This window comes from Mchenga conophoros, linkage group LG3 (genome assembly GCF_057382185.1).
Source record: "Mchenga conophoros isolate Kocher_MC1m ecotype Shallow Benthic linkage group LG3, M_conophoros_male_GT1.1, whole genome shotgun sequence".
NCBI classification, from domain to species: domain Eukaryota; kingdom Metazoa; phylum Chordata; class Actinopteri; order Cichliformes; family Cichlidae; genus Mchenga; species Mchenga conophoros.
In genome coordinates this window covers 59,359,374-59,369,878 of record NC_140528.1, presented here as the reverse complement: position 1 = coordinate 59,369,878, position 10,505 = coordinate 59,359,374, and the positions used below count along the sequence as shown (strand labels likewise).

General features: G+C 40.4%; 1 protein-coding gene across 1 annotated transcript; it reads left to right on the top strand.

The window, feature by feature from the left end:
- The first annotated feature begins 471 nt into the window (after window positions 1–471).
- On the top strand, window positions 472–9,731 carry LOC146579766 (E3 ubiquitin-protein ligase TRIM39-like). Its single transcript, XM_085269534.1, has 8 exons — window positions 472–541; window positions 3,678–4,270; window positions 4,440–4,535; window positions 6,718–6,951; window positions 7,175–7,322; window positions 7,419–7,445; window positions 7,777–7,952; window positions 8,043–9,731. The coding sequence occupies exons 2-8, from the start codon at window positions 3,689–3,691 to the stop codon at window positions 8,412–8,414; spliced, it is 1,635 nt and encodes a 544-aa protein (XP_085125660.1). The 5' UTR covers window positions 472–541; window positions 3,678–3,688; the 3' UTR covers window positions 8,415–9,731.
- Window positions 9,732–10,505: the final 774 nt, after the last annotated feature.

Below are 10,505 nucleotides of genomic sequence, written 5' to 3'. Positions count from 1 at the left end.
AACAGCTACTGTAACTCCATTCAGAGATGATATCAGCCAGCCTTGCCTGTACCCATCTGTTCTTCCTCGTGGCTTTTATTCAAGTTTGATTATGAAAGCTGAACATGTCCTTTTAACCAGTGCAAAGCTCTGCAGCATTCCTCAGAGTATTCTGCTGTCTAAGGCCTTCGTGAGGAGAAAACATTGAACCATTGGACTTAAACACCACACCCATGAGGTAAACACACTCCTTGCTAGTATGAAACCTATTATTACACACTCCTGTGCACACAAAGTATGTGCTAAATGTGCACATTCATGTGGTATGTAACTAATGCTGGGCTGTGCTGAGAATGCTGCCGTTTTAAGATTAGGAAGTAAAGAGAAACCGGAGCAGGGCTCAGGAGTGGGAGGGATGAATAACAGTTGTGACGTTACATTTTCCTGTTTAACAGCTAGTCCTGTTATCTATTCATGCCAATTTATGCAGCAGGAGTCACCTGATCTGCTGTCAGTAAGAACACAGGAGTGGTTGGATAACTTCCATTACAGAAGAAAAGCTGTAAGTATGAGCAGAAAGTTTTTTATTTAATTCTTAAACTGTGAAACAGATCAGGTCAAGCAGCATCAATTAATTCAAAAGAGGAACAGCACATGTGCACCCCTTATTGGACAGTTGTTTAGATAGCCGGCCTGCTGCACAAAGCTAAATCCTGAGTATTCAAAGAGTACAGTCATAACACATGTAAAATGTTGCTAGTTGTTTGCATTTGAAATGTAACAAGCTTCACTTGTGTGCTTAAGACTATCCTCTAAAAAAGAAACAGCCACCTGTTTGTGCACTTGTTAACTGAATGCATTTAATTGGTGCCTTTACATGAGCTGCTTCCTCTTTAGTTTTGTAGCTTTCAGCGTAGTTAAAATCCACTCACTGCCCGATCAGCTTGTTCCAAGTATGGAATAAATCTTTATGATGACTGAAGTTTGTAATGATTGACTCAGTTAGATCTGTATATGGCCTAAAAGCCTTCACTGTGTGTGCGCTGCAATGTGTTCTTAAGGGAGTTTGGAGTAAAATGCCTGTTCTTGGCTGGGGAGATTCATATAAATCCCTTTGTGTAGTGACTGCATTGCAGTTGTCAAACTTAGCTCACTATAAAGATTTTAAAAAGGTGTAAAAAGTTGGCTGTGTCTCGCTGTGGCTTCACGTTACTTGGATAAGAAACCACCACTGCTGTTTTTACACCTTGGTTTATGGAGTAGATTAAACAAATAATATGAAAAGTTTACATTAGTGAGCTGGCTGGCTGATTCTGGTACTTCTGGAGAGAAGCAGTAATTATGCAAAGCTAAGGGCAATAAACTTTCATTTGTTAACCACAAATTTGGCTAAACTGATTCTGTAACAAAGGGCGTAAAGTTCAGTTTTTACTAATCGTAGTTATTTGGTAATAACTGCCGGGTTGGGTTTTCTTCAGGAGCTGCTTTCCTCATATTCTTCTGTGGTAGGAGTTCTTCCAACACCACTATGTTTGTGAGCATTTAACCCTTTAACATCTAAGTCAGCGGTCCCCAACCCCCGGGCCTCGGACCGGTACCGGTCCGTGAGTCGTTTGGTACCGGCCCCGAGAGATTTGAGGCTCAGGTGTGAAATGTATGGTTTTCAGCGTTATTTTGTTATTGTTTTTATCGTTAACTCGGTTTTCCTGGGTCTTTTCACGTGTGTTACGAAAAAATCTTCTTTTTTTCGGTACCGGTACTAGTTTTATTTTGTTGTATTTATCCGCGACACCTTAAAGGCCGGTCCGTGAAAATATTGTCGGGCATAAACCGGTCCGTGGCGCAAAAAAGGTTGGAGACCGCTGATCTAAGTCATTATGATACTCCCAACCCTTAAACCCGTCTACTAGCCTACGTCAGGACCCCAACCCTAATTGTTTAACACACTAGAAGAACTTGAGTGCAACAATACCTATAACTCAAGGCCCAGTAGTGACATATGATGGCCTGTGCATTGCTTTTATTCCCCTCTTTGCCAAATCAATATCAGATCAGATTGGGGAAGCCCAAAAAAACACACAGCCCTTGCCCCTCACCACCTGCTATTAACGTCTAACCCCAACTCTGAACTGGGACAATCAGAAAATGGACTTTTTATTAAATTGTTCTCTTCAGTTTTGTCCATTAGGCAACAAATGTGAACCAAGAGAGGGAACAAAGGGTGAAATTAGGGTCAACAAGGGTTAGAAATAATTCAATTCAATTCCATTTTATTTATATAGCGCCAAATCACAACAAAAGTCGCCTCAAATAGGGACTCACACCTCAGAAGGTTAAGACAGAAACATAAACTGTATATAAATGATGGACATGATCTTTCTGATCTAAAAATCAAAGCCAATTTCTACTAGAAAAGTCACCCTTGGTTTCTCAGACTGTCATCACACTTCTCACATTCACTATGGAAACACCAAGATGATGATAGAGGCAAAAAAGCACTAAGAGTAAAGCTTCAAGGCGGGACCAACCAATGAGATGGTGACAAGTTGGCAACGTTCATGAAGAAACTGAAACAACGTGGACTAAAAACCCAAAACAAACAAACCAAAAAAACCCTGAACACTTGTCAGAGCTGACTTGTCGGAGTTACTGCTCATAAATGACAGCAGTTAACTTGTGTAACTTAATACCATATTTCAGTTGATACATTTTATCTTAAATAAATAATTAATTAAAAACGTATTAATTTTAACCATTAATATCAAATGTACCTATTTCATTGCAGAATTTCCAAATATCTGGATTCACCTTAAATGACTTTGCATAATATTTTTACAGTCTTGCCTTTAAAATAAATGGTAAATGGCCTGTATTTGTATAGCGCTTTACTAGTCCCTAAGGACCCCAAAGTGCACACATTCACACACTGATGATGGCAAGCTACATTGTAGCCACAGCCACCCAGGGGCGCACTGACAGAGGTGAGGCTGCCGGACACTGGCGCCACCGGGCCCTCTAACCACCACCAGTAGGCAACGGGTGAAGTGTCTTGCCCAAGGACACAATGACCGAGACTGTCCAAGCCAGGGCTTGAACCAGCAACCTTCCGATTACAAGACGAACTCCCAACTCTTGAGCCACAATTGCCCCAAATAAAATCAAAACAAATTGCAAAAGTCTTTAATATTTCTTGGGTTAAATTGCTGCTTTCATGCTTTGTGAAACTAGTCTCACACTTATGAGTTCAGAAGTGCTTTTTGTAGCAAGTCACTATAATTATACCTCTGGTCTCTAAGTAAGATATTTTGATTGGTGGAAGAGTAGACTATTATTATATCACAGTAATAACATGTGGAAAGAATGGGTGTGTTAGTTTGGGAAACAATGACTCATTCATTAAGCACACTGAAGAGTGCAGGGTGTATGCAGCCTGAATTTCAAGAAGTGCATGCTTGAACATATTTACACAATTACACAATTACACACGCACACACGCACACAAGCAGAAGTCACAAGAGTGCTAAACGTTTGTTAATAAAGTCCTTTTGTTGCCTCAAGGTTGCTAAAATAATTTTTTTCTGGTAGTGTTTTCGGATATGAACAATACGTTTTATCGAGCTCTCCTCTCATCACGACATTCAGACATTTGCATTTACTCCCTCTGCCTGCAGCTTATCATTTGACTTCCTCATTTACAGTTCTGCAGGTCATGGCCTCCAACATGCTACCAGAAAAACAGTTCTACTGTCCCGTCTGTGAGCAGGTGTTCACAGACCCGGTGACGACTCCCTGCGGACACAACTTCTGCCAAGCCTGCATTCAGAGCAAGTGGGAAGGCACTGACGTCTGCCAGTGCCCCGCGTGTGACAGGTCGTTCCCTTCAAGGCCTGAAATAAGCATAAATATAGCTTTCAAAGAGCTCGCAGACACATTCAAACAGATGATAGTCTGCTCATCGGCCGCGCCGCTGTCTTCAGCCCAGCCTGGTGAGGTGGTGTGTGATGTCTGTGCCGCCACGTCCCTGCAGGTGAAAGCACTGAAATCCTGCCTGGTGTGCCTGACATCGTACTGTGAATCCCACCTGGAGCCTCACAAGAGGGTGGTCACCCTGAAGCTGCACAAGCTCATGGAGCCGGTGAAGAACCTGCAGGACAGGATGTGTAAGAAGCACGAGCGGCTGCTGGAGATGTTCTGCAGGGATGAGCAGAAGTGTGTGTGCCAGTTCTGCACTGAGACTGAGCACAGAGATCATAAGGTTGTTTCTGTAGAGGACGAGAGCACGGAGAGGAAGGTGTGTGGTGAACTTTCTAAACTGTCAGAACAATTTTTTTATGTATACTTATAAATCTATGGTTCCTCTTACACACACTTAAACACGAATCGAGGAAAAGAATAATGATTCAACTTCCTGTAGTCATGCCAATCAGCAATGCCTTTTCATTTATTTTGTGCCTGATTAGGTCCTTATTAAGAAGAGTGAGGCTGACTTTCAGGAGATGATCCAGGAGCGACTGAAGAAAGGGGAGGAGATCAAAAACTGTTTGAAGCTCAGCACGGTGAGCCACGACGCAAATATTTCTGTCATGTGGTTTGTTGGATTCTCTCTTACTGATTTCTTGTTTTGGTTAAAGTAAAAAAATGTGTTTAGAAAGTCTGACATGAGTTTGGTAAAAGCTTAGAGAGACTTTTACACAAACACCAGTTCTTTAGGAGGCTAGGCGTATAAATAGTTCAGTTAGTTTCATGAAATTAGACCAAGAAGATGTATAATCCATAGACCGTATATAGGACAGATTCACATTCTTAAATGTGGAGCGAGTGAGGAACCTGCTTCATTTTGAACAGCCACCAGGGGCAGCCCTTGCCGTTGCAAGGTGGTGGATTTAAAGTGTGCAAAAATGAAGATGCAAAACCACAGAGAACAACACGGAGAAGAACACAGACAAGCAAATGCATCATGTTGCACAAATGCAAAACTCAAATGAGAGAATAACATATATAGAGGAAACGGGGCACGTGGGAGAAGGGAGAGAGGACAAAAGGTACTCTGTGGAAGAAAACCAGAGAATAATTACACATGACTAAATGCAGAGTGGCGTATAAACACATAGGGAGTGAAAACGGTGAGTGAAGAAGAAACACTTCTTGCATCATGGAAAGTGTGCAGCAGCCTGCACATATTGCAGCATAACTAAGAGAGGATTTAGGTCAGCGGTTTCCAAATCCAAGCCTCAAGGGCCGGTGTCCTGCAGGTTTTAGATGTGTCCTTTATCCAACACAGCTGATTTAAATGGCTAAATTCCTCCTAAACATGTCTTGAAGCTCTCCAGAGGCCTGGTAATGAACTAGTCATTTGATTCAGGTGTGTTGACCCAGGGTGAGATCTAAAACCTGCAGGACACCGGCCCTCGAGGCCTGGAGTTCAGCACCCCTGGTTTAGGGTATGATTTAAGAAAAGCATGAACTAGTTTTTCAGCATCGCTCTGAGACAAGATGTTTGTCATTTTAGAGATATTGTGGAAATGCTACAAAGCAGTCTTACATATGTGTTTAATATGTGCATTGAAGGACATATGCTCAAAAACAACTCCAAGGTTGTGCCATCCAGATTAAGAATCTGGTTAGACAACATGAAAACACAAGATTTTTAGGTCCGAGTTCAATAACCTCAGTTTTATCTCAATTTGGAAGCAACAAATTGGAGGTCAGCCAGGTCTTAATGTCCGTAAAATATTCCTTCAGCTTAACTAATTGTTGGATAGATAAAGCTCAGTAACATCTACACATCTATAGCAGTGAAAATGTATGCAATGCCTTGGAATAATACTGCTTAATCAGAATCAGAACAATTTATTGATCCCCAGGGGAAATTGTTGATTAAATACAGAGTGGTGTATAAACACTTAGGGAGTGAAAAAGGTGAGTGAAGTAGAAACACTCAGTGCATCATGGAAAGTCTGCAGCAGCCTACACATATTGCAGCGTAACTAAGCGTTAGGGTTTAGAGAAGCATGTATAATGTAGACAATAGTCACAGTATGAAACCCTCTGGAACTGTTCTGCCCGTTTCTGTGTTGGTCCTTTATTTGAAGACGTAACGCCAGGATACATAATTAATCATAATAGAGACAACCTTGGCTAAATGGCCCATGACATCAGATTGCATTTAGGTCTATGCAAATATAGCCTTCAGCTTACCCCCCTTTCTCTGTGACCTCAGTAGGCACGTTCTGGATGAGACTATGGGCTTAGTCTCTAGGTTCAGGTCCTATTGAAGAACACATGAACAAAATTATGGTTATTCAGAAGGGTAAGGACAACAAATTATCTAGGATATCTGAAGACTTATGATTGACTAGTTTTTTCCCCACATCTTTTATACTATCTATGGCACAGACACGTAATGGGATTGATTTACTGACTTAAGTCCATGTGGTTTCTTGAGACATTCCTGTGTAGTCTTTGGAGTGTGATGGGCTACATAGTGCAGCAGGACAGACCAGAGCTGTCCCAGAGAGCAGTTTTTAGAGGGGCTGCTTGTATTAAAGGAACATGCATATGAAAATTCAAGGACCCAAAGGTCGTTGTAATACAACAAGACAGTCAGTGGTTTCAATGTCATGGTGGAGCTGTCCAGGAAAAGCAGGGAAGGATTTCAGAAACAGACCATCGAAAAGACCAAGATGATCACACAGCAGCAAACGTAACACATAACTTAATCTTTTCTTTTTCATTCAGGTAAGTGGAGAGATGGAGGTGAAGGAGAGCGATCGTCTCTTTACGTCTCTGATTCATACCATCAAGGAGAGACAGACCGAAGTGAATGCAGAGATAAAGGAGAAGCAGAAGGCAGTGGAGAGGAGGGCGGAGGAGCTCATCAGTGAGCTGCAGCAGGAAATCACTGAGCTGCAGAGGAGAAACACGGAGATGGAGGAGCTGAAGAACACTGAGGATCACCTGCACCTCCTGCAGGTTAACATTAAACTAGGACTTTGAGTTAGACTGATGACGGTTGAAACTTTTTTGGCTTTGGCATCACTTAATTACATTAAAAAAAAAATCTCATCTTTATATGTAGGAAATATTGAATGTGTGTTAAGGGCATTCATTTAGTTTTTGTCATTTTGTTATCTAAAAATACCACATTTTAAATGCCAGCATTAAACTTTCTATGCTCTATTTCTCTCTTATAAAGCATTTGCCCTCTATTACATCACCTCCACCCACAAAAGAGTGGATGGAGATCAACATACCACCTGAGCTCTGTGTGGGGACTGTGCGGAGAGCGTTGTCTAAAGTTGAACGGACCCTCATGAATGAAATGGAAAACTTGAAGAAAAAAGGTGACACAAGCTTAGCAGGAAAAACAGCCTTTTATTTTTGAGATGGAGCTCTTCTTAAAAATGTCAGAACTCATCATCTTACTTTTCTTATGACAGAGATGAAGAGGATGCAGAAATATGCAGGTATGCACACATTTCAATGCATAAATGAATAACACTGCATTGCTTTCTGTCTTATTCTGTCATATTTACGCAAATGCATGTTTTGCGTGCTTATGTATAGGAATGCTTGTAAAGATACTTTTAGTCATATGCTTAGAGACGCTTTCTTAACTTTCTTAACTTTTGTATCTATTCTTCTATTCTATTCAAATTATGGGTGCAGGATGACTGGTGCATTTCTCAGCTGATTTTGGCGAACAAACCTTAATTATATGCAAGCCAATCATGTCTGATTTGCATACCAACCATTAGAAGTTGTATAAGCTAAAGTTATTTTCATTTTACCTTGTAGTTGACGTGGTTTTAGATCCGGACACTGCCCATCCAAACATCGTCTTAACAGCTGACGGGAAGCAAGCGGGTCGTGGTGAGCTTCTTCACGTTGTTCCAGACAACCCCCAACGCTTCGACCCTGTCATCTGTGTTTTGGCCAAGCAAGGCTACATCTCGGGGAGGTTCTACTTCCAGGTGAACTACTTAATTATAAAATCCTAGTAATCCTAGAAATGCAAAACACGTTTTTGATCTCTCTCATTCTCATATTTGGTTTTTAATCAGGTTTCAGTCGGTCAAAAGACCTTCTGGGATCTGGGCGTGGTCAAAGGGTCTGTCAACAGGAAGGGCATGATCACCTCCAAGCCAGAGAACGGCTACTGGACAGTGCGCTTGAGGAACGGCGATGAGTATCGAGCTTTAGACTCCCCTTCGGTCCGTCTTCCTCTCAAGGAGAAACCGGAGATTGTGGGGGTCTTTACGGATTACGACGAGGGAACCGTGTCGTTCTTCGACGTGGAGGCCAGATCTCACATCTACACCTTTAATGGGTGCCTTTTCTCTGAGAAAGTTTACCCCTTCTTCAGCCCGGGCGTTTGCGACGAAGGAAAAAACAAAGGGCCATTGATTATCACAGCTGTCAATCATGAGTCATAGACTGGAAGAGCCTATACCTGCTTTTTAAAGATGCAAGGGATGTTTTATCTTTACTAAACTCGAATATTAATATTAAAGCTTTTTTGGTATTTGGGTTCTATGTAACATGTTTCATGGCTTGAAGTATTGATGTGAATGGTGACAGTGGTGCTTAAATGAAGAGCCTTTCTCTAATATATTTGCTGTTGTTCTAAAAGGTTGTTTTTTTGGACAAAAAAGTTGCACTACCAGCAAGAAATGCTTCTTTTTTGTATATATTGTCTTTTTAACCAATCATCGTCCATGACGTGAAAGAAACCACAATAAAACACAATCTCCTGTTTCAGATGCAATTTTTAATTTCTTCTAGCTATTTGGGATTAATTGGCCTCGACTAAGCTTCATCTTTGCATCTTTGAACAGAAAGTGTTTGGGTTCTTTTTAGTTTGATGAGTGTAGTTTAGAACACAATGTTTTAAGAAACATACAACATTTTAATGCGCAGATTGGAGTATAAGGTGCAGGAATGCCAGATGAGATGACGATGCAGGGACTCGGGAGGTTAAGTAAGAACTATAAGTCATCCTAAATATAAAATGAATGACTATAGAAATCAATTTAAACTTCATCTGACTTACACTCAGAAACATGCAACACTAACCCTGTAAAGTCAAATGTATTAGATTTGGCCCATTTTAAGACATCAGTATGATTTTTGAACCCTAACCCTCTTTATTTAAGTTTTCAAGATAAACAAACTGTAGACAAAAATGCCAAATGTAGTACAAATCAAAACTCCTATATATAATTTGATATTTAATTTATTCATTTTTAAATTTGATGAACACTTCAGCTGCAAAACATTAGAATTTGCTGGCAATTATTTCATGTTTCAGGCTTTACAGGGTTAAAATAAAATAAAGAATTGAGGCAAAAAATGTGAAAAAGCACAAAAACATCTTTAATGTTAAATGAGCGACAAACTTAATGCACTTAAATGCTTGACAAAAATGTCTTATTGTATATCCTGCCCTTTTCATAATGCAGCAGAGATCCAGAGCACTGCTGCCACACCTGAATTTGTATACAAATTGTATTTTAGTTACACAATGTACTTAACGTTATAATGTTTAATGGTGCTCACTAATTCAGTACAGTGATGGAGAGACATACGCCTTTGAGTCTGACCCTACTTCACTTGTTTACTGGTGCTTATTTATTATGGTTGTTGTTAGTTAATTTAAAAAAAAGAGAGAGAAATTGCCAGAATAAGGCTGTGACTATGTTTTGATCAGTTTTTTGTGGTGATTTGTTTTTTAAATAAATATTTGAATCAGTCCCAGCAGGACTACGTGTGTTTCCATGTGCTTTGCATTCACAGAGGCCTTCTGACTAAGGATAAATGCTGCAGGAGGGATTATTCGTCCTCTATGAGAGAGCAAGGACTTCTGAGTTGTGTCCTCCTGCTTCTGATATGAAAAAATGCTTATAGGAAAATCTATGATAAGTTATTGTCTCTGCAGCTTAATCAGCTTTTATGCTTGGCACATGTTGAACAAATGCAAAGCACAATATTCAAACTTTCTTATCTTGTACAGGTGTTACGGCAAAGTTACTGCTTACGAAAGCATTCAGTATTTCGAGTCATCTTTCTTCCTCGACATGAATCCAGTCTTAAGGAAAATATAAAAGATTATCAAGAACACTTAATGAGATAGAGTCTTGTCAGTTTAAGCAGCAAATCTCTCAGTGGAGATGATGAAAACTGTGGAATTAGTTCGTTTATGAATTCTTACTGTTAAATATAATCCTCAGTTGAGTTTATGTTTGAGACGTGTCCGAGTTTGCTGGAGGTCACAGACATGCAAAACTCTTTTTCTTGAACATAAGTAGATTTTTGCATCCACCTGCAAGGACACAAGATCCGGAAATCCAGGCAGACACCTGCTTTGAATTTGCAGATTCAAGAGAAGGCTGCATCCAGCTTTTCTCATCAGAGCTGTCTCCTTCACAGGTAGGAGTTATTGGGGGCTTAGATTATTGTGTATCCTTGGCCTGACATTTGAATGTAATCCATCTTTTTGTGTTTTTATGAGTATACATTAATCTCTC

What these genes read in the sequence shown, in the direction of transcription:
- LOC146579766 (XM_085269534.1), top strand. Translation starts at nt 3,689, where the DNA reads ATGGCCTCCAACATGCTACCAGAAAAACAGTTCTACTGTCCCGTCTGT. An exon ending in ACGAGAGCACGGAGAGGAAG is followed by an intron (nt 4,271 to 4,439) that starts GTGTGTGGTGAA and finishes GTGCCTGATTAG; the next exon opens with GTCCTTATTAAGAAGAGTGA. An exon ending in CGGGGAGGTTCTACTTCCAG is followed by an intron (nt 7,953 to 8,042) that starts GTGAACTACTTA and finishes GTTTTTAATCAG; the next exon opens with GTTTCAGTCGGTCAAAAGAC.